The sequence below is a fragment of the Vanellus vanellus genome (assembly GCF_965231255.1).
Source record: "Vanellus vanellus genome assembly, chromosome: 21".
Lineage (NCBI taxonomy): Eukaryota > Metazoa > Chordata > Aves > Charadriiformes > Charadriidae > Vanellus > Vanellus vanellus.
The window spans coordinates 8,011,505-8,034,937 of record NC_138926.1 but is presented as its reverse complement, the minus strand read 5'-3'; the positions used below and the strand labels follow the sequence as shown (position 1 = coordinate 8,034,937).

The 23,433-nt window shown below is 59.8% G+C and overlaps 1 protein-coding gene across 1 annotated transcript in view; it reads right to left on the bottom strand.

Moving 5' to 3' along the window:
- Positions 1-23,433, bottom strand: part of DSCAML1 (DS cell adhesion molecule like 1) — a gene marked incomplete at both ends in the record, with an annotated part of 110,829 nt that overhangs the window by 76,130 nt on the left and 11,266 nt on the right. Inside the window, one exon of the mRNA XM_082493800.1 lies at positions 22,136-22,282. Within this exon, the coding sequence (XP_082349926.1) occupies positions 22,136-22,282 (147 nt within the window). The remainder of the gene's footprint in view (positions 1-22,135; positions 22,283-23,433) is intronic.

The window sequence follows — 23,433 nt, the reverse complement described above, 5'->3', positions numbered from 1 at the left end:
GAGCCGGCACCAGCCCTGCCCCAGGCCAGGCTCCCCGGCACGCCGGCAGCAGCCGAAGCGACCCGGCAGCCTTTGCCACGATGCAGGCGAGAGCCCACCCTGTGCCCGCCGCTCTCCGGCGGTGCCCCCGGGAGGGACAGGAGTCGCCCCCCAGCCCAGCCTGTCACTCTGTCACCTCCGCTTTGCGGTGACAGACAGACAAGCCCCAGCTCGCAGGACCATCAATTATTCACGTGGACTATTTCTGAATATTGATGTTAAAAGCAAATTCCCGGCTTGCCCCTCGCCTGCATTCCGAATGAGATTTTCACGCCACAAGGACCCAAGTTCCCACAGAGCCGTCGGGCGCAAGGAGGGACCTCCACTGCCGCCGGCAGGTCCGCTGACACCGGGGCTGGGGTGCGCGATGCAGGGTCAGCAGGAGAAGCCACCCCTCGCGCCTCGGGGCTGGGGCACCGTCTCACCCCACCGTGCCCACCGCGCCGCCTTCCCGCTCCCGAGGCATTCAGCCTGCCACGCACCCGTCGGCCCACGGGCAGGGCGCTGGCGGGGAGGAAGGCTCAGGGAATGAAAGGATGTGTCTAATGGAGATAAAAGGAGCTTGCTCTCCCCCTCTCTTCTTTACAAGACAATATTTGTAAATAAATGTTTCCTGCTTCTGTTTAGACAACTTTAAAAGACTTGAAATGGAAGCCTGCTCCCCACACCATATCATTACCCTTCATTATTGCAATTTTCCAGAGTTTAGGTGGCTGAAGGAGGAAAACAGGGGATAATACACCGCTCTGGAAGCTACAGAAAGAAAAACAGGGAGAGAAGCCAGCCCAACTTCCAGCCTTCCGGCCAAAGCCGGAATCTCAACGTCAATAATCTCAACATCTGATTCCCACCTCTCGGCACCCCGGCAGGCGCCCACAGCTTGCTGGACCCACACAGGAGGGTACCCGCAGTGCGGTGGCTCCTCGTGCTGCCTGTAACCAGCCGGCTTCGGCACCAGCCCTCGATGGCGCTCACCTGCGAGCACCGAGCCCAGCTTCAGTACGCACCGAGAGCTGCCGGGAGGGCTGGAGGGGGGCAGAGGCACGCTCCCCGTCCACACGCTGCAGCCCCGCGGGTGGCCCAGGTCCTACTAGCAGGACAAGCCCAGCAGCACAAGGGCTGCATGGTGCCAGAGCCACCAAGCCCGAGCAGCGCTGCCCACCCCGACCCCGCACCGGTGACACCGGGAACACAGCGGGCACGTGATGGGCGCTGGCCGCACGGCTCCAGCACAGCATCCGCACGGTAATTAGGGTCTGCACTCATAAACAAACAAGGTAGATGTCAGCACATTTCTAACGTGCTCACGACCGCCGCTGGGCAACTTAAGCTATTTCCAGCTCGGTCGACCTTCTCAGCGGCACAGGGAGCCCCACAGAGCAGAGGCAGCGCTCCCTGCGGGCCGGGAGCCCCCGGAGCCCCCGGGCGAGTGCCCAGCAGCGGGCAGCAGGGTGTGAGTCCCGCCAGCCGGCCCCCAGCCCCCCGCTCCCGCGAGCGCACCCGCACCGGCACCGCAGCTCCCATCAGGAGGCGGCGCTGGGTGCGAATCGCCCGCCGGCCCCCGCATCCACCCGCGCGGCGGCGGGGGGCAGGCAGCCCCAGCACAGCTCCCGCAGCCGGCTCAGCCGGCCCCTGCTCGCTCCGCAGAGCACCGAGACAGAGGTCAGCAAGGACGGGTAAACCGGACAACGAGGAGCTTGGAAGCGCCGGTTTATTTAGTAAGCACAAACAACCCTCCGGAGGGCCTAAGCCAGCCCTGTTATACAGCAAAGACACATTATTGTGTCGGAATTCAGAGGAAGAGCACAATTCTCACCCTACACACCAAGAAAGAACAGCAAAGCACCGTAACCACATACACCTCGAGGGAGAGAAGACGACTGGCCCGAAACACAAGGGCTCCTCCGGCACCTGCATCGCCGGGCTGGGGCACACCTCGCGCCCCCCCGGCCCTGCCCGCCCCTGCCTGCAGGCAGCGATGGAGGCAGGGGGCAAGGAGCCGCGCGGAGCTCCCCCGCAGCGCCGCATCCAAACCCAGGTCCCAGAGCAGCCGTCCTTACCCTACAGACCTCTCCTCCCCTCGGCCGAACTGTCCTCCGGTGATGGACTGAGCGTCCGTCCCACGTGGGCAGCTAAGGTTTCGTTGACTCGCTTTTCATCATCGCTAGAAGCTGGAACAAAGACCAGTGTTGCTGTGACCGCGGCAAAGCCAGCAAATTGTTAGAGAGATGGTTATTGTATCGTATTAGCCTAGATACCACACTGATGGGCAGCTGAAATGCCCGCAAGTAGGGACCGCACTTGTTGCAACAGGGAAGGGCTCCAAAAAGAAATCTCATTTGCAGATCATTGCTTTGATATCTTGGGCATTTTTTTTTATTTTGCATTTCTGTTTTATACAGCCTTGTTTATTGCCCTGATATTTCATGCTGCAGATTCATCTTGGATCATCGTTAAGGTTCCTCCCCAGCTTGCAGAGATGCCTCTGCTTATCATAAAAATCTATGTTGAAATTTCAGATTAATTAAAAGCTGTAAATTGCAAAGCCAGATGCGATAACTCGCATCTTCGCCCTTCCAGAAAAAAAGGAAGATGAGGAGAAGATGAAGGCCTTTCGTTTTATAGCATGGCCTGTCCCCTCAAGACGTCGCATCCGGCCTGGAGCCACACCGCTCCATCCTTGCTGTTACCCAACCAGCGCTCGCGAGCTGAGCGTCGCTGCCTCCGAGAGACAACTCGCCACGCTCAAAATACTGGAAGCATTCCTCTCCTTTCCCGGTACGGCTGCCTTGCTCCCCCAGCGAGGATGCTGCCGCTGGGAGCACGCCTACCCGGTCACGCGCGTGCGCGCCAGCTCCACGTCCAACACGCAGGGGGAGACGACGCTGTGGAGGCCGCCCTGCCAAAGGCGGCCCTGTCCCTGGGGAGGAGAGGAGCCTCGCAGCCACCCAAATCCGTTTGACCAAGCTCTGCTTTCTCCGGGAGCCGCGGCGGTGCCGGCGGGAGCGGATCCCGCCCTGGCGCCCATGCAGCTGCGGCAGGCCAGGCGCTGAAAGGGGACAGACGTGACCCCCCCGCCAGGGCCGGGGACGCTGCCTTTTGTGCCCAAGGACGTTCACGCAGCCGTGACCACCATCTGCTCGCTGAGAGAGCGCAAGCCAGCTCGGGCTCCAGTGCCACTGCATCGCCTTGAGTTAACGCAGGCACGAGGGTCACCCACCGCTCCCTGCGCTCCCGCAGCCCCATCCCGAGGGAGACCTGCCTGGCCCTCCACTTACGACCCTCAAGAAGACCCTGTTGAGGCAGAAGAGGCGTTATTCGGCTCCTCCAACTCCTCCCCGTTGCCAGCTCCTCTGCCTCCAGCTCTCCTCCAGGCGCAATACCCGCTTTGACTCGTGCTCCCTCCCATGGCCCTCCTCCCATCGCTTCACGGGCAGACTAACAGAAGAGGGGCAGGCAGCAGCGTCCCTCAGTTCTTGAGCTCCTACTTGCTGCAGATCTCTTAATGCATTTCTTGGCCAAGGGTTAGGAGATTAAACACTCCATAGAAGGCGAGCTGACACAAGCTGACAGACCTGAATCTTCCGCACATGCATAAGTGCCAGTCCTCGTCACAAGGATGCTTATTTGCCAGCCTCATACCTATCACTTTGGCTGGGAGTCAATCTAAATAAAGCAAACTCACTCCTCCTGATGGGGAGAGGGAGTCGCTGGGCTGTCATAAGGTTGAACTCAGCTGGCATCATTTTAAAGTGGAAGGTGCCGCAGAAACACAACGCACAGCCCTCCCAGCCCCCCGGGAGCAAGAGAAAGGGGGACTGGCTTTGCTTCGAAGCAAACGGTGCCAGGAGGCAGCAGGCAGCCCCAGACCCACGCCTGCCAGGCGCTGGGCCGCCGACCCTGCTCCCTCAGCCCCCGCTCTCCCGGGACGGGAGAGATCCCAGAAACCGCACAGAGATTTCTCCTTCAGCGCTGAGGACCAGAGGTGACTACAGCCTTGCACTGCTGCCTACGGGGGTCGGCCTTTTCCCACCCCGCCGGCGGGAACGGAGCTCTGCCGCACATGCCAACGACTCTCCTCCTGCCCTCCCGCGCCAGCCCGGCCGGGACTGCCGAATTTGGCAGCACCACCTCGCGCCGCTCAGCCGCAGCTCAGCCCCCCCAGCCCCTCTCCTTCCCTCCTCCCTCCCCGGCGGTCGGCTGCAAGGATTAAGACTCATTTCAAATGAAGTTTTCATTATTTTCCGCTCTCCTTCTTTATTCCCAAGCTCATTTGCATTACAAAAAAATTAAACAAAAGCTGCTTTTTTGAATCTCCACTCATTACTCCCATTACATTTGTTAACATCATTATCTTCAGCTGAAGATGGCAACTATTACCAAATGTTGCAGAGCTTTTGTAGACCTCTTGCTATATTACTCTGGAAAATTGCTTTAATGCTTATGCTTTTAGTGGTTTTAAAAAACCAGCTATAGCATTAGAAGCCATAAGGAAGATAAAAAAGTGCACCGTTTGATAATGTGTGCATTTTTCCCCTTTACGCTGACATATAAATACACGGTGGTAATGCAGGATGCAAAAGCTTTTCCTCCACTACAGCGATCCACCACGGACCCTCCGATTTGACCCTTAGAGTCACCAGTCTCTCTCCTCGGCAGCTCCTCCCTTCCCTACAACGCTTTTCTTCAGGAAAAAGTACGGCGATAAAAGCTGGGATTAAAAGGAACACCTTCCAAATACGGCACGGTTCGGTTTTTCCATATCTCAGCAAAATAGATTTTGTCTGAAAAAGGCGAGATGCGGCTAGCGGCTCCAGCGTAGCTGCCGAATCCCTGTCTTCGGGGGGGAAGAAAAGCGCCGAGGGACGGAGCGGCTGAGGGAAGAGCGCGGTCTGACGTGGCCCTGGCAGAGGGCGGGTGGTGACAAGGGGTTCAGAAGCCACACGCTGCGGCTGCTGCGGGGGGGGGGGGGCGGGGGGAGCCGCTCAGGCATCCCTCAGGTGCTCTGCCCGGGGAGATGCTTTAAGCGTCAGTAGCCCAGACAGGAGGGATCTGTGCCGGAACAGGAGAGCGTTTGCCTGATTTTAAGCACCGGGTACAGAATGGAAATTTTCAGTATAGTTAAGTGCAAACCCCTGCAGCTCGGAGCTCGAGCTACAACCTCGGGGACGCAGGCCGCTCTCCCAACGGGGACTGGCGGCTTTCTGCGGGCCCTGTTTGGAGCCGGAGAAAGCAGACAGCAACAGCCTGTTCCCTCCGCGAGCCCCACCACAGCGCACACACCCCGCAGGGCACGAGCCCATCCGCCCTCGTCCCCCCGGCACGGCACCGGGGCCAGCGGGCACAGTCGCCCCCGCGGGCGCCGGCGGCAGGAGCGCAGGGCAGAGCCCCCTCCCTGCTCTCCCCCGCACTAGGTCAGCATCTCACGGGGCATCTCCCGAGACGTGTGAGTACAGCAGCCGATACGACAGGGCTCGCGACGCGGTGGAGGGCTCACGACGTGATGGAGGGCTCGCAGCATGAAGGTCTGCAGAAGACCTTGCTGAAGGCGCGGCAGGTTTCCAGGAGGAGAGCGCAGCACTGCATCCCAGCGCGCAGCAGCGCTGGCTCGCCCGACGCAGCGGTCCAGGAGAGCGTCTGCATGGGCGCATCTCTCCTCCCTGCCGGCACTTCAGTGGGTCTAACTACGGAGTCTGCTGGTCCACACGCCTCTCGCTTTCAACGGGACACCGACACAGACAGCCTCCAGAGTGCTGATAGCTGAGCCAAGCTGGGCACAGATCGCATCTGGAGGGATGCTTTAAAAAAGAGCGAGCTAGATACAAGCGTGGGGAATCTAGAGATGCGAGATTTGGGAAGTGGGATGGTGGCTTCCAAATCCCTCTTCCAAGGGAATCGTGCATCTCCAGCGTGGCCACGGAAACAAGGGCTTCCAGACGCAATTGCTGAGGAGCAGAAGGGGCAGAGACCCACCGGGCAGAGGTGAAGAACAGGGAGAGGCGGAGGGGGAATAGCGAGAAGGCGGGAGCGAAGGATTCCCTGCAAAACGTGGAAGCTGCTCCCTTGGCGCAAGCAAAGAGGCTTTAAGCACTTGCCCAAGCAGGCACAGGCAGCGACGCAGAGACCGCGTACAAGAGACAGGAAAATAACAGCCAGGGCCGGGACCGTGCTGCCACTTGCGGGCTCCGCCGCTCGCCCCGGGCCCTTCCAGCCCCGAGAGGTGCGGCTGCAGCTCGGCAGCCAGCGCCGTGCCCGAGCCCGGCTCCACCGGCGGCGGGAGCTGATTTACGGCGGCTGCAAGAGAGGTCAGAGCTCGATAGGCTTTCATCGATCAGTTAATTAAACTGAAGCAAAACAAACATAATGAACGTAAAAATTTACAACCTCTGCCAGGGGTTCAGGTGCATCTGGAGCCGAGACAGCTCCGGCTCAACCCACTCGTCTTCTCTCCTAACGAGCCAGGAGGGGCTGGGCTGGGGCAGGAGACCCCGGCACCTCTCCGCAGCGCGCAGGACGCGCAGGGCTGCAGCCCTGTCCGCACCACGAATAAGAGTCACAGTGAATTGCCAAGACTGAGGCAGCGCAGAGGTGCTAAACCCTGCCAGAAACAAGTTAAAAGTGCAGCCGTCCCCAAACACGGGCCCAGGCATGCTCCAAGGGCAGCGCGTGAAGCGTGACACCACAATGACCTGCTTTAACCGTGCACGAACGCAAAAGTCATACGAGCCTATGATATAAGTTCACGCTTGGTCACACAGCCCACGAGACCCACACAAAGAGATTTAAATTATCGCTTTGTCTTCCATCAGGCTTTTGGTGTTGATTTAAGCTGCCCAAACAAATAATTACGGTCTTATCTCCATCACGCAGCGGCATTAGCTGCCATTCATCATTTTTAGCTTCTTTGTTTCCTACATTGTGTGTATATGTATAAATAAAGAAGAAATTCAGCCATTCGCATTTCACAGGACGCTGGCATTGCAAGATGCTCCTGCCAACACGGCGGAGACAGGCATTTGGTTAAATCCGGTCTCAACTAGAACAAAAATACAATCTCCAAAGAACTCTTCCCTGCAGGAAAGAGAAACGCGTGTGCGTTTTTAACAGCTTCTAGAAATGATACTGTCAGATCCGCAGTGCTCGAGGTACAGAAGCGATACTCAACGAGAGAGCACACGGGCATGGAAAGGGCTGCCCTGAGCTCATGCCGAAACACACCTAGAGCAGAGTGGGGAAGCCCGGAGGGAGCCGGGCCCCGGGCCCCCGAGCCCCCCGCTCCTGCTCCTGCTCCTGCTCCTGCTCCTGCGCGGGGCCGAGGCGAGGAGGAGCCGGGCAGTGCTCCGGCGCCTGGGTGGGCACCGGGACCACCGTCCTGCTGCCGGCAGGCTGCAGTCCCTGCGGCAGAGCTGCTGGGCACTGCACTGGCCAGCAAAGGGAGGGCAGGCTCCATCTCGGCACCAGAACCGCAAATGACAGCGTTCTGGCCTTTTCCGTGAGCTCCTTACCCACACACCTTTCCTACCTCCACTCTCTTGACTACGCTCCATTGGTCAAGGAAACAAAAAAACCACCCAGAAACAAACAAACAAACAAACAAACAAACAAAGGAAAGTCAGCAGGGCAGAGACAGGCTTCAATACCAGCAGGAGACCGAGTGCCAGACGCGGAGCGCACGGTGCAGGGCTGCCAGGCAGGCAGGGCGCTGGCTCTGCCGGGAGCCCTGCGGGACCCGCTCTCGCCGGGAGCCCGCCCGGCAATTAGAAGAAGCGCGGTTATCCAGCCAGGTGGATGCCAAGCCCCACCTCCCAGGAAGGCAAGCGTGAACGGCACCTTTGCTTCTCCCGCCACGTGCGCGGGAACGACACTCAGAGGAGCTGCTGAAGGCTCCCACGCCTGCGCTGCGCGAGCAGCTCCCTTTGCACACGAAGATCTGAGTTCATCCCACCCTTGGGTGGCTGCAGAGCCAACGCAAAGAGGCAAACCCATCTCTGCGCCGCGCACGTCGGCTCCTTCCCTTCCCCAGCCTTCAGGCAGGAGATCCCCCACCAAGTTTCAGGCAGATGTTACGCAGCTGCAAACTGGAGCCGGAGCCCTCGGCATCCACAGCACCGGAGCGGCTGCCCCAGGCTTTGCCGGATGGCAGGGAGGAATCCCGACACAGGCATTATAAAACCTCGCCCGCCATCGATCTTATCCGGAGAGGCAGGACAGAGGTAACTATAACTCACATGCAATTGCTAGATAAGACACGACAGGTTATGCCAGAGCTCTGCCAAGAAAGATTACGGAGATGATTATGAAGTTAATTCTTGACACCGTCACGCGCGTGTTGTACATATATTGTATGCAATAGCCATAGCTCTTGTTTAAACAATGGGACGTGCCAGGACGTCTGATAGATTATACAATAGCCGAGCTCGGGGAGCAGCACTAAGTACGTGGAAGCGGGCCAAGAGGCAGCGAGACTTCACCTGGAGCAGCCAACAATACTCTCCCTGGAAGGAGAGGCACGTCTCGCACCCCGACCGGCGGCAGCGGGGGGAGCGCCAGGCTGGGCCCCCACCTCCGGGCTGACCGCTGGCCCTTGCCCAGGGGCACGGGGGTGGCGAGCACGTTGCGGCAGGAACCGTGCCCGGCCGCCTCGGGGGTGACAGGAGCTTACGGGGCGCTGCGAATGGCACCTGCCAGGGAGCGGATCCCCGAGCCCAGCGGCCGCTGGGCTCTGCCCCCTTGCAGCTTCCCCAGCCCCCCGTCCAGCTTCCTGTGAACACCCGCGTCTTTGCACTAGGGTACGTACAAGCATGGAAAACAAGGTGTAGAAACCTTAACGCTTCTACGTGCTCAGGAAGCATCTATGAAACCGCAGCATTAAACACCGCGCTACAGTTACGGGCACCCATTGAGCGTACGACAGCATTAAGTTCATAGTACAACTCTGCAAACGAACCGCGAGAGATGCAAATCAAATGGACGTTAAACGACATAGAGCAAGCAATCTCCAGTGGCGTCACCAGCTCTCGGCGCCTGCAGCACACTCTTCCTCCAAGATGCAAATGAGATCTGGTTTGCAGCGAGCAGCGGCTACAAGTAATCAGTCAGGGTCTGAAGCAGGCTCTGGCGAAGGCAGAGCGATAACTAGCACGAAGCTTCTCATTTCAGCTGCAATCAAAATTCCCCAGCCACGGGGAAACAAAGACCCCCGTTTCCCCTCGACCAACACACACCGGTCTCGGTGCCGCCAGCCCAGGTCGCGCCAGTTCAATCTGCCAGCTTCCCCGGTGGCGCGACTGCTGCGCGCGGCGTTGGTGCCAGACCCCGACTTCAGGCAGAATGAGAGAATTCGACCGCTCTTCCAGGTAGCCACGATCCTGGTGACCCGTGCCTGTGCGCCTGGGGAGCCCGTGGCCGGGCGGGGGTGCCCGGTGGCAGCTGCACAGCCCGTCCCTGCACGGGTATTTGCTTGCCCAGCCCTGAGACGGCGTTTACAGCCCTGCGCCCTCGGCACCCGACACCGAGCACCGGGCCGGCTTGGGCAAGAGAAACACCTCCTCTGCAAGCCCGAGCTGCGCGCCGAGCTGAGCGCTGCCCGTGACGGGTACCCCGCGCTGGGGATGCTGGGCAGCGAGGGGGGAGCGGGCGCAGGGAGAGGCTGGGGAATGGCGGCAGCACCCGAGCAGCAGGGAACCAGCCGGCTGTGACACGCAAACAGCAGGCACAGCTCGGCCACGACAATTTACGGTTTCAAAGCTGCTTTCGGCGGAAAGACCCAGAACAGGCAACGGAGGCTCTGGAAAGGAATATTAAGCACTGCAGAAATAAAAGGTATTGCTCAAGAGAAAACATAACAAGGCTGAAACCCAGCATGGTGCAGCCTTCAGATGAAATGGAGATGAGCTGCGAACGAATCGCTCCCTCTGAAGGGAATTGCCAGCTTTTAAGGAGGGAGGGCACACTCGTCCCTCCCGGCCGCGCCAAACAGCCGGGTCCAGGGCAGCCCTCCGGCGCCAGAGCGGCAGCGTGCGGGACCCCTCTGTCTGATCGCACCGCAGGCTACAGCGCCCGCATGGACCCTGCCATCCCCGGGAGAGCCGCGGCAACCCGCAGCGCCCTGTGTCCCACCGGGAGCACCCAGCTCGGCACCCATCGCAACCCTGGGGATGGTCCCCACGCACAACTGCAGTCCCCACGGCCCCAGGATAGAGAGGGCTTTTGGCGGAGGCCAGCCCCAGGGGCAGGGCGCGCCGGGTGCTGCGGGCGGCGGGCAGGGACCCCGAGCGGGGCAGGAGGGTGTAAAGCAGGAGGACAGGAGCGCGGGCAGAGCCGGACCCCCCAGGAGCGCAGCCAGCCGGAGGGACCCCCGGACCTCTCCCCCCAGCTGTGCATGGGGTCCCATTTTCGCACGTTTCGCGGTACGGTGTGGTTATACGGGAATCTCAGTTTCCAGTTAAAAATAACCCCGGTTTCTAGCCCTCGAAGGTGCAGAAAAATGTGACCTCTAAAAATTCAGAAACTGAAAGGCAAAGCAAATGAGTCCCAAATTTGTCTACGCTATAAACGTCAATTTCTTTTTGAAAGAAATGAATGTTTTTGATGAATGTTTTCTTGAATGCCTGCTTTTGGCAGCGCTGCCATCTGTGAAAAATCTCTGCCACGCTCGCTATTAAGATTTCATTTCCAAGAAGAGTTCATAGCCGCTTTAATAAACGGTTAAAAGATTGTCAGGAGTCCAAAGGGCCAGCAGCTTGTTTACCACAAGTGGCTTCTGTCACCGAGTAAAGCACCTTTGACTGATAAGCTTATAGCCCGCCAGACCGCACGCAGCTTCCTCCGCAGCCCTCTAACAAGCGACGTTTGCAGAAGCACTTCAGCTATGTCGGGCACTTAGGAACCTAATCCCTATCGACTCTGAATGAGATTTATATTCCTGAATGGCGAGCTCACTTCTGAAAGAGGGCCCTGGGTCACTCGGAGCCTTTCAGAGATTTCACCCCCCGTCCCCGAGTCATTTATTAGCCTTTTAATACCATTCATCGACAAAAAGCACAAACTCCCGCCCCGGCGAGCGCCCAGCCAAGCGCCTGGCGCGGGCTCTCTGCACGAGCGGCACCAGGGGAGGGGGCTGAGGAGGGGTCCAAGCGCCCAGCAGCCGGGCGCTGGAGAGGCGGCGAGCCCCCGCCGGTGGTCCTGGGGCGGGAGCAGGCAGGCGGTGGCTGGCCAAGGCTGCCGCCCGCTGGGGGCACAGCCCGCGCCTTAACGTGCGTCGGTGTCACAGCACGAGCGGGAAAGGCGATCGACGCGAGGAGCCCTCCGTCAGCGTGGCGGGGCCATGGCTTCACGGCTTATGAAACGGAGTCCTGAAATGGCTGGTGTATTTGTAGATCTTGCGCGTGACTAAATCAAGAGGAACAATAAGATCTTTTTCCAGATTCGGCAAACATCAGTGTAATAAAAAAAATTAATTATATGCTTGAACACATGCACCAGAGCAATGCCCTGTATTTTCTCCTAATTGTTCTCCAAGCCTTACAGAGCCACATTTAAATAAAAATGAAGCAGTTATTTAAACCGCAATTAAAGATGGAGCAATTTATTTTTAAACTGGAACTATCGTCAGCAGAGCAGGCGCGGAGGACGGGGAGCTGCACGGGGACCACAGCGAGCGCCGCGCAGGGCAGGTGCGGCAGGCCGCCGGCGCCCGCGGCCGGGTCCTCCACCAGGGCGGGCTCCGCAGCAGCAGCACCGCGCGCAGCGAGCGCATGCTTGCACGAGCCCTCCCGCCGAAGGGGCACTGCTCTCCGTGCCCGATCCTGGCGGCTCTTCCTCGCTGGCACAGAACACAACCCAGAGCCCTCCGAGCGGCCCCGGCCCAGCGACCCCAGTGTCTCGGCAGAGGCACAAGAAGGAAGGGGATTTGGGTCGTAAGCCCACGCAAAGGCTCAGCCCTCGCTCCGCCAGCTGAGACCAGCTCCTCCCCAGCGAACGTGCAGCCTCCGCCGCATCCCGCGGCGCGCCAGGGCCGGGCACTGCGGATGCATTTGAGGGAGGCATCTGCACCACCGTGCTCGTTTTCTTCCACCCAGGTGCCCGCCGCCCCAGGGCCGGGGGCTGCAGGCAAAGCCAGCCCCGCTGGTCCCTGGGAAGTTCAGCCGGGGCCCTCAGCCCTCCCTGCCCCAGCGAGGTGGCCACGGGGCAGCGTCCCGCGCCGGGAGCAGGGAGCATCCTCCATAGAAAAAGGCTGCCGCTGCGCTGCTGGGAGGGGGCTGGGGAGGGAGGAAGAGAAGCAACCACAACAAAAACCCACCCTCTCTTTTCATAAGACAGCAGAATTTATCAGCCTGCAGCCCTTCACATCTGTCTCCTCATACAAAATGAAAGAGGCTTTGAAAAAACAGAGGAGATGAAATAAAGCCGTCTGTGTGAGGAAGCTGGCATCTCTGCCACTGTCACTGTCACCATGGTAGAAATAATGACCGTGATTGTTTCCGCATCTGTGTATGCGCAGGGAGGAGGAGGGAGGGAAACGCACACCCGCGCCACCGCCGCCGCCTTCCCCGCGGGCGAGCGCCCGGGCACTGCTCTCGCCCGCTCAGGCTGAGCCGGCCGCGCACCGGCGAGCACCCCCGCTGGACACACCAGCGCCGATGGCACGAAGCGGCGATGACTTCAGCTCTGCTACGCGCTGGCTCCTCTCCCTCCGCAGCCCAGCACGAGGCCCCGGGGACAGGTGGCTCGAGCTCAGGAAAAAGTGTGGTTCAAAGAGAAGAAGTTTTGACCTGTCCGGTGTTCACAGCACTCGGCTTGGCTGCAGGCGTTACTGCCTTGGTAGGCACAGCTCCCCGCAGAGACCCTGGGGAGCGGGAGCGGGACCGGAGCCAGCACCAGCGTTGCTCCATCAGATTACGGTTAAAAAGGCGGTATAAAAGGAAAAAGATTCAGGCAGGATGGAGAACCTGAGCACACCAGCCAACAGCTGGTGAATCACAGAATGGTTAGAAGAGACCTCAAAGATCATCCAGTTCCCACCCCTCTGCCACAGAGAGGGACACCTCCCACCAGACCAGGCTGCTCAAAGCCCCATCGAACCTGGCCTTGAACACTCCCAGCAGATCCTCGCCCTCCGAACGCATTTCTCAGAGCTGGCTTGGGCATTTTCAAGGGGATTGTGGTGCTTTCCGAGCCCATCAAGCTGGTAGCAGCCTTGCGGAGCGCTCCAGGCAGCGGGGCGGCTCGCAGGGATGCTTGAGGATCCCGCGGCGGAGCGTGGGCTGCAGCCCCCGCGTGGAGCCCCCCCGCCGCAGCCCCCCGCACCCCAGCCGGGCTGCAGCCCCCCGCACACCGTCCTGCCGGCACGCCGAGCCGTCATCACAGCGCTAGCTTGAGCTGCTCCTGTCCCTGGCAGCGACTCATACCCCAGAGAATCAGCTCTCCTTCAGCAGGAAGGTCTTTAAAATGCACAAAAGCATTACAATTTAGCAAACGCCGCCTGAACAGGGAGACGCGACCACGGCCTTCGTAATTCAGCAAGGACCTGCTATCCCCCAAGCTGAGTTAGGCGGGCAGGCGGGAGCAGCAGCAGGTTCAGCAAGGCGCGGAAGGCACGCGCGGCAGCAGGTTCCGTTGCACGGCCCCTCCGCGCTGCCAGCCGGGCCCGTAACCCTGCCTGGGGGCTGGCTCGCAGCAGAGAAGCCTCTCGCAAGGATACGCAGCGCACCGGCCAAGGGTCGCCCAGCTCCTCCGGGCAGCCCCGCCAACTCGTTGGGTAGAGAACACGTGTCACCGCGGGCGGTTAATCAGCCCCCGGCGGCACCCCCGACCCCCTCCTGCCCAGGCGGCTCCCTTGCCTGCATGCCACCAGAGGGGTGCTCCAGAGGACTTTCCTCTTGTTCCCAGCTTCCTTGCCCTTTCCTGAAAAAAAATCACGATTTGCAAATCAGAGCGTAACTGGAACAAAGTCTACCCTGGCACAGAGTCACTCTGGGACTCGGGAGAGTCCACGCCGCACAAGACCTGCTGGCCGCCACCAGCGGACTGCTCCTCCACTCGCCTCCTCCTGCTGACCTCTTCCTCCGCCCGCTCCCCGCGCGCCCGTCCAACTCCTCTCACATACATCACCTCAATCCTCACGCCGGAGTCACTGCTAAAGGTTTGTGCCCAGCGGGTATCATGGCTGTTGTCTCCATAAAGGCACCCTGCTCCTCGGGTCACTGCCCCGCAGAGGAGCGAGCACAGCGGTGCACAGCACGCAGCGGTGCTCACCACCCTTCGCTCTCCTGCTTCCCGGGGTCAGTGCTCGCTCCCCTCCTGGCCGGGATGGTCTGTGCGCTGAGCTCAGGCAGTGCCCGTTTACCACGGGGATGCGGCAAGGCCTCCCTGCCGCTCACCACCCCTCTCGCCACCGCCACCAGGGAGCTCGACGCGGATCCTCAGCCCTCGGCAGCTCAGGCAGGTACGGGGCCAGCGGCGCAATGGAGGAGACGAGCCTCTCGCTGGGTCTGGGTTAGGCGTCAGGCAGATTTACAGCCCGCCTGCCTCCTGCGGTGCTCCGAACCCTCAGCCATCCATCCCACCCTCTGCGCGCCATTCCTCCCTTCCCTACGGCGCAACCGCTCCTCGGGGTGGCTGAAGATTTACGGTGACAGGTACACAAAGAGATGGCAGCTCCAGGAACTGCTACTCCTCTGTATTTCATGCCTTGGAGCTTGTCGTGCCATATTTGGCTCGTGCTCCATCGTCCCGCAGGGCTTGGAGCAGGGGCAGGGACATCACGTGGAACCGGGATGCCAAGCGCTAGATCAACAGCACCTTTCCTTCTCCAAAACCCTCCGCGTCCTCTCTTCTCCACCCTGCAGAGAAAGCGGTCAACGGCTCCTTTGCTCCTATCTCAGCCGAAGCACTCCTCTCCTGCAGAAGCCGCAACAGCGCAGCAAAAGCAGCGGAGAGCTTTGGCTCAGGATGGCCCAAGCTCAGTTTCAGGCCATTCTTCATTTGAGGTCCGCCACATGGGTGACAAGGTCGGGAGCACCAGGGGAAAGCAGCCAAAGCTGCAGCCGGGAAAGGGGCCTCTGGAAACCCACAGCTCCCCGACCTTCCATGGCAAGCGCTCGGCTGCACAGGGCTCCCGGGATCCGAGAGCCTCATCGCCCCCAGGGCTGCCTGCGAGCATCTCCCCGCCTGCGCCCGGGCCACCGCGGCACGGCCGGGCACCAGCAGCCGCCGGGAAGCGCCCGGCAGCACGGAGCGGGGCAGCCGGAGCCGGGCTGAGCCCTGTGCCGCTTCCCGGCGGCAGCGGCAGCGACAGGGCGCTCACACCGCGCTGTTCACGGGCCTTTTATTTACTTGTTGTAGTCCCTTTTTTTTTTCTCCTCTCCTCGGTGTGTGTGCATGCGTGTGCGAGATTGTCTCCAACGTGACTCTGCATTATCAGGGCTATAATGAGTCCTTGTTAAAGTGGATTTGATGGAATAATTATATTCCAAAAAAACCTGCGGGAAAGCGCTCTCCCCTCTTAAAGGGCAGGATCATCAAACGTTCTCGCCACATTATTTGCAGTCACACCTTCTGCTGCATCTGCTCCTTTTAAAATCTCTAACTCCAATCTGATCTGAATATATAAATCTGAATTATCACAGCAAAAGGAGATGTGCTCACACCTTTTTTTATCTGTTGCCATGGCGATTAGATAAAATTCACGCCAAGTCTCTGGGGAAGGATGAAATGATTTCAGACAGAATCTCACCCCACTTGGTGAGAATAACGCCTGGAGCTACTTCCCTCTGTAACAGGTCTGGGCACATGTCGCAGCCAGAGAGGGTGGCAAGGGTGGGGGAGAAGGCAGGACACCTTTAGACATCTCGGGATCGACAGGGGAAAAGGTTTTGCAGCACCCCCAGATAGGGTAGAGGAGGACAACGCTCCTTTAAATCACATCAGGCTGCTCCGCGCTGCGAGTCAACCCGTCCCAGGCAGAAGCCACGAAATTTAATTGAAAAGGCCAATTCTCTGCCAGCCTTTGCCCGATGGTCACAGCTTTCACGTTGGAGCTGTCTGTGCGGATTGCTCCGTGCACACGCCGGGAGGGAGCAGGGCAGGAGACGGCAGCAGCCCGCGCTCCCTCCTCTCGCCGGGGGGAGCGGTGGGTCACGGGCAGCCACCAGCCCCGTGCTCCACCGCAGGTGGCACCTGGGATGGGGAGCAGGGTGGCTTTGTGCCCGCCACACTCGGCCCCGCAGGCTGCTTGCCCCCAGGCGCCTCGCTTTAAACCCGCCGGGGCTGTTCCGCATTCGGGCAAAACCCGCTCAGAACGGTAACAGCCAGGAGCGACCCTCGGTAACTCATCTCCTGTCCCCAAACCGCCTGAGCGAAGACAAACACATAAACAAGGACCGCCTTTCACCTCGCCGTGTTTACTCTGTCCCAGCTTCCAGCTTTTCTCCAGTAACAGCAGATCGATGTCCCCCAGAACAAGCCCATTGACCGGAGGACAATGCTGAATTATCCAGGTCCTGGCTCTCCTGCCCCTCGGACCGTCCCTCCGCGCCCCCCGCACGCAGCGCCCCGGCGGGGAGGGAACGCTGCACCCATAAGTCCTCGCTGGGCGTTTAATTGCCGGTAGCCTCATGCTGCGTCCCCCGACTCGCCACGGCTCGAGATGGATTGCAGTGGAATTTGTGTACGGTTACACTTCTAATACTTTAGAGGAAAATGGAACGGGTGGCAGATGTCGCAAGGTGCAGCGGAGGAGAGCATACATCTTCGGGGTGAACAGCCACACTTAACCACAGGAAAGCTGCTGCGGTTCGATTTCCCACATCGCTAAGCAGTTGCTGAGATGAGTTTAAGAATCCCGTAAACAGCCTTTGGGCACTGCAGAGGACGGGACAGAAAGGGCTCCTCGGGTCAAATTAAGCCTATAGCTGAACCACCGCGAACAGATTAGCTTAGATATTTTTCAAACTCCTAAAAGGCTACTGTTCAATCAAGAACGTGCACAAAAACATACCCAAAACTTCACAGAACTCAATTTTTTTCAGTTCCATCCTTCTGGCAGGCTTTACGTTTTGCTTTCCAGAGCAAGGACTTTGTGGATACCCAAGGACTAAGTCAGTCCATCCAAGTATCTGCAGCCCTCGAAGGAGACATGTTAGGGTTGCGGAGAAAAGCAGCACCCTTGGAAGCGTCTGTACCTTGAGGAGTGCTGTATTTAGACTTTTTCCAACACAATCTATCAAGTACACGACAGTGAGGCATCACATCGCAGCTCAGCTCGGGCCTCGCCAGTCCGGCAGGGCTCACCGCCTGCAGGGCGGTGCTCGTCTGCGCCGCCCTCCCCAGCCACGGGCTGCCCGCGGGCTAGGCGAGACAGGACGACAGACGCCGTCAGCTTCCCCTCACAGCCGAGGCCCTGCCGTTACGCCCGGGAGGACACCGCTTTTGCCCTCCAGGGAGGCCACGGAGGGCCGCCCCCACAACGTCATTCCTGCGCACCGAGCGACGCCCCTGCCCAGCCCCGCACACAGCCTGCCGAGGCAAACCCCGCGTGCTCTCGGGGTGCCCCGACGGCCAGAAGGACCCGAGCCCTACGACAGCAGGCAGCCATCCTCGGGGCCATCCTCCCCGCCCGGCACGGCGCTCCCGGTAGCGCAACGGGCACAGCCTCGGCAGGTGACGCGTTTGTGCCGGGAAAGGCAAACCTGGGTCCCTTTCCATCCCCGAGCCAGCTGAGGAAGGGCGCGGGTGTAGGTGCCCAGGCACACGCGTGTGCTCACGGGGTCACAAAAGCCAGGTAGTGCTCAGAGGAACACACTGCAACAGCAGAGGAGGGGCTGACAACTGCTCAAAAATCCCCTCTTTGCAGTGTCTCGATCAGCTCCCCACACACCGCTTGCTTTTGTGAGCCGCAGCCGGACACACGCTGCCGGAGCGCCCACAGCCGCGGGACCTGCGCTGGCAGGACTGCCGCATTCCCAACCCTGCAGGGCCCGCCGCCGCTGCCACCGGGTTACAGCCGTGCAAGGCCTGAAGAGGGACGAGTCAGCGCCACCAGTTTCCACTTCTGTGCCACAACAGCCAGACCCCGGGGACTAAAGCAGCTTCGGTGGCAAACGCCTCGTAGTTCCTCCATGACAAACCAAAGCCATGCCTGCGCCTGCAAGACTCCCCACGTTACCCAGCCTGGTGATAGTGCTTTAAAAATAAGTAAATAAAATAATAATAATAAAAAAAGCCATTTACCACGCTGAGTTCTTAAACAGGTTTGTAGCAGGAGTTTCTCCCTCTTTCCCTATGGAAAAGGGAGAGGGGTCTGCAAACCCTTCTGCTCGGCTGCAGAGCTCCCCTCCTCCTCCCATTACTCCCCCCCAATACACATCAAGATTCATCAATAGCACGAGAGTTTGAAATCACAGCCTGGGTGTGAAGCGCAACGTTAGAGACAGCCCCCGACTCGGTAAGCACCGCGGCTTCGCTCCCGGTAAGCGCTCGCCAACATTAAATGCCACAGTCCTGCGAGTGGTGCTGCGCGTTCGCGACAAGGCTGAGAACGAAAGGCGAGATTGATTTTGATGTGAGCACCAGCAAAGCAAATGGGTTTTTGAAAACCCTATAATTTCCCTGCAACCCTTGACTTCGCTAAACACACATTTTTAGACGACAGCACAGTTAGGTAGGCATTAAGCAAAAATGAGCCGCACTAATGATGATTTATGTGCGGGACAACCTTCCATAAAGAATTTATCTTTGATTTCAGGGTAAGTTACAGCGTTGCCAAGTTAACCATACAACGCCCCTCGCCACCAAAAGCCCCTCCGGCAGCCGGGCAGCGCAGACACCCAGCGCTCCCCTGCAATTGCTTTGAGATCTCTCCCGACAGAGACCCAGGCGGTGCTCCCGGGAAGACGCACGTGCCAGGAACTCAGGCGGAAACAAAAAGCAGCCAGGGAACCCTCCTGGGCCGGTGAGAGCAGAGCAACCCCACCAACGGGTCCCGCACCCCCAGAAGCTCCCCGTGCCGCCCGGGATGCTGCCGCCTGCCTCCCGCCGTGCCAGCGGGGCGCCACGGGACCCCCACAGGGATGGTGGGGTTCACCCCGGCACCTCCCCGGCAAAGCAGCCGGCGCTCTGGTGGGGCTTTCCACCGGCAAAGCACCTCCGGCGAGCGCTGCCGACACCAGCCCGGCCCCGCAGAGGTCCTTCACCCACCAGCACACCGCCGTCAAGAGCAGCAAGGCCTGTCTGAGAAGAGAGGGCTCAGAGGCCCGGCAGCAGAGGTTGGGAGCCCCCTAATCCCAACGAAGCACGAAAAGAGCGGGAGGAAGCTGACCAAGGGGCACCCAGCCCAGGGACGGAGCCGGAGGCCTGAGCCGGCCGAGCGAACGGCTCGCTCCTCCGCCCGCGGAGCTACTCCCCAGGCCGGTTTGGCGGGGGGGGACCAGGGGCGCTAAGGAAAGCGGAAGATAGTCACTTCAGAAGAGTTGTCTGCCACGGAGAGGTCTGGGCGGAGATGTTTCCTGCTCCCGCGCGTTAGGACTGCTCATGCCCCGCTGCGCCCCGACTCGCTGGGCGGGCACAGTCCTCCACGGGCAGCACCGGGGGAAGCGTCAGGAAACGCAGCGAGTTTGGCACGCTGAAGTTAGGGAAGCGGGGCACGTTAGACAGCCCGCTGCAAATGCTGCTTGGACGCACTGCTGGAAGAGCTGCGGTACTTCCACGCACCTTCCCCGTCGGCGGGCTGACGGGAGGAGAGCTGTGCAGCCCCGCGCCAGCACAACCGCTCCGGCTCGCCGGTCGCAAAGCGCATCCGCCACGGAAGGGAGCCGTGAGGCCTCGGCATTTCTCGTTTCAGCTTTTCTCAGCCTTCACACCGTTCCCTCCGAACGGCAGGGACCCCCTCCTCCTCTCCTCTCTCAGAATTAGGACAGAAGCAGAGGTTCACCGGGGGTCAAGAAAAGAGCATGGTTTTGGTAACAGCAACGCCAGTTTTAGCTCTAACACAAGAGCAATAAAATAATAAGCTTCAGGCAGATACTATATTTGTAATCCAACGGCAAAACATGTTTGCTTGTGTTGACTCTGCACTGTAGCACAATTTATATGTTCTGTCTTTAGGGTAATTATTGCTTTAGAATGTTAAAATCGTTCCACTCTAATTAAATCATCGTATTAAAAAATCCACTGCCACAGCAAACTTGAGAACAAGTCTGGTAAAGATCACGCGAGCGCGCGGATTCTCGGTTGCCAAACTCGCTGCTGAGCGAACCAGCCACGCTCTGCAAGCAAGGAGTGCAGGCACCGCTCTGCTCCGTCCTGCAGAATCCCGACAAACAGAATCCTACAGAGCCCCAGGAAGCGCCTACGGCAGGCTCTCGTGCCGATGGACCTCGCTGCGCCCCGCTCAAACAGCGCAAGCCTGAGGTGGCACAGAACACCCCCAGCCGAGCATCTCGCTGCCCCAGGAGGTGGGTGCCGAGAACCCCTCGGTCCCGTCCACCCTACAGAAATCCGCCTTGTGTTCACATAGGGGCTGAGCAGAGAAGGGCCGGCGGGGCTGTGGCGCCAGCCTGCACCCTACCCACGGGGGCCGTGCCTTGCCCAGACAGCAGCCGGCTGCACACAGTGCCCACCTATGCATCGCGGCCCCGGGGGCCATCGCTCGCCCGCACGAGCCCCAGGACACTGCTTCCCTTTGCCCACCTCCGAGCACACCCGGGCTGTGCTGAGTCAGCAGATTAGCTGCACTCTGGAGGCATGGGCCACCGGCACGAGCCCCCGCAGCCCTCAGGAGAACCGGTCACCCCCCTCCAGGTGAAGGCACTTTGCTCCTTAAGCAAGAACCGTCCCCGCAAGAGGCATTAGAGCCGATCACCTCTCCCGCTTGGCCAGCGGCCGCCCCGGCAGCGCCCCGCTCCCGGGGGCATCTGCCCTCCTGCATCTGCTCCCCACGGCACTGCCAGCGCGGCAACACTGAGCCCTGCAGGAGCATCGGGACTTACTGACCTGTGAGCAAATATCAAGCGCGGAGCATCCACTTTGGGCAAAATCCTTTAATTCTCTCTGGATCCCCCTGGGGAAAGCAGTATTGATTGCTTTACTACTAGCTTACACGTGCTGCGCAGGGCAGCCAGCGCTGCCATCAATACCGGCTCCGAGGAGGGAGCCAAAAGGTCACCCCGGTACACGAGGACACGGGGCTGGTGCCACGCTGTGCCCAGCACCTGCCCGCGGTCCCTGTGCCTGTGCCAAGCCAGGTGGGAGCCCAGGGGTCCGAGGCGGCCGTACCGGCGTGGCTCAGCGAGCCGTTTGCCCGGTTCCTCTCCCCTCCCGCCCAGCCCCAGAGGTGCCTGGCAGGTCATGTCCCATCAGTGCTCCGGCCACCGCTCCTCCCCACCCCCCAGGGGACCGGCTGGGGAGGACTCTGGTTCCAGAAGCTTTCTGCTCCCACGGGAACCCAGGCTGCTCTGCACCTGCCAAAAAAATCAGGGGGAGCTACCCAGGGGCAACATCGCCAGAGCTGCCACGTCCCTGCACAGCGGCAGACGCTGCTGTCCCCCCGCAGCCCCCTTCCCCACCCGCCAGAGCACAGCGGGGTCAGCGCTGAGCAGGACACAATGCCACTTGTGCCGAGTTCTCTTCCCCATAGCTGAAAGAGTTGTGAAAACTCGCAAGAGAAGCTGAAATATTTACTCGTGCATCATCCTGCCAACACGCAAAGCCTCTCTGACGGCAGGAGTGAGGACACGGAGGGCACGGGCAGACTTTTCCCGCTGTCCAAGCCCAGCTGCCGGGTACGCAGAGCGAGCTGGCTCGCCGGCACGTGGGAGAAGCCCCGACGGGGCACGCATGCTGCCACGCTTCCCCCCAACACCCGTGAGCCCAGAGGTACACAAAGTACCAACCACAGCACCAAGGAGACCCTCCACGCAGCACATCTGCTCCCACCACTGATGTTTTCCAGTACAAAGCCGCGAGATGGTCATCAACGAAAGCTTTTGCTTGGCCAGCACAGGCACGCGTGATAAGCCAAAAAAAGGCCTCCACAACCGAGTTTCACGTGTGGCAAAGCAGGTCAGATTTTCCAAGAGAACAGTGGCTCCTCTCTTACCTGGGATGATAGAAACGGTGTCTTTCTCCCAGGACACAACACTAACGTATTCCTGCACTGAAGAGGGGATGAGGCACTTGAAGACAGCCACGTTTCCACGCATTGACCTTTGGTCCTCCACCCGAACGGTGTACGGTTCCCTGAAAACTGTAGAGAAAAGCAGATGGTTGGTAGCATGACAGTGCTGGAGGAAAACACACTTTCTTTTGCTTTAATCCCACGTTTCCCAAACAAACCAACCCACCCAGCAACAAACTGCTTCCATCCAAAACACTTGGCCCACATTCCCCAGAAAGGAGGCAGCTCTCCTTTGGAGATGGCAGCCCGGCGTGCGGAGGGGGTGCCCGGCCCAGCAACGGTCCCCAGCGTCACCCGAGCTTGCCACCAAAGCAAGCTGCTGGCTTTGTCGTCACCAAAGCTGCTAAGGCAGAGGTGTGCAGCATCCAGATTTCAGTACAGGGACCAAAGGGCTTTCCGTAGCTGTAACGGACATTGTCCCACCTTGGAGGTAATGGTTTCAGCCCCGGATGCACGCTGAAGAAGCAGCCGAGAGGCACCCGGGAGACACAGCGCCTGGCACCCTCCTGAAGAGGAATATTTAGGTTAGCAGATGATAATTCTCCGAGCCGTGCCACAGTGGGAGCCACGAGCTGTCCCCACCACGTGCCCTGTTCCTCAGGGAGATGCACATCCCTCTGACAGCTCCATGCTGCTCCCTGGACCAGTGACAAGGAAATCCTCGGTGCCACAAGCCTCCAGCAGCTCTCCCTAGGCGAGCTGGATGCACCCCGGGCTCTTCAGAAAGACAGAAAGATGTCACCGTGCCCAGTACCACGTGCAGGCACCAAAACCTCCAAAAGTTGAAGTATAAAAGGCAGTGAGGGCAGGTGCCTCCTTACTGTGGCAGTAATCGTGCCCTGGGGGACGCAGGCACCTGGGCATCGCTATCACCAGACAGACATGCATTCGCTTCGTTGTTTAATGACGGCCCTGCCCAGAACAAAAGCAGCTCAGCGAGTTTCCTAAGACAGAACTCCTTAGCAGCCCCCGAAGGACGGGGTTTTCCCCGAGTGGCACCTGCTGGCAGTGCATCGCACACCTCGCGCAAACAAGCAAGCGGCGAGAGCGGCGCAGCATTTCCACCTCGATTTCCCAGCCCTTCAGGGCACCCTGCTCTGCTCCAAGAGGTCGGGGCAGAACCGGGAGCACGACCCAGGCTGCAGCCCGGGGCGCTCGGTGGCACGTCCCGCAGGCTCCGCGCAGCGGCTGCCTGGCGGAAGAGACCAGTAGCGGCCACA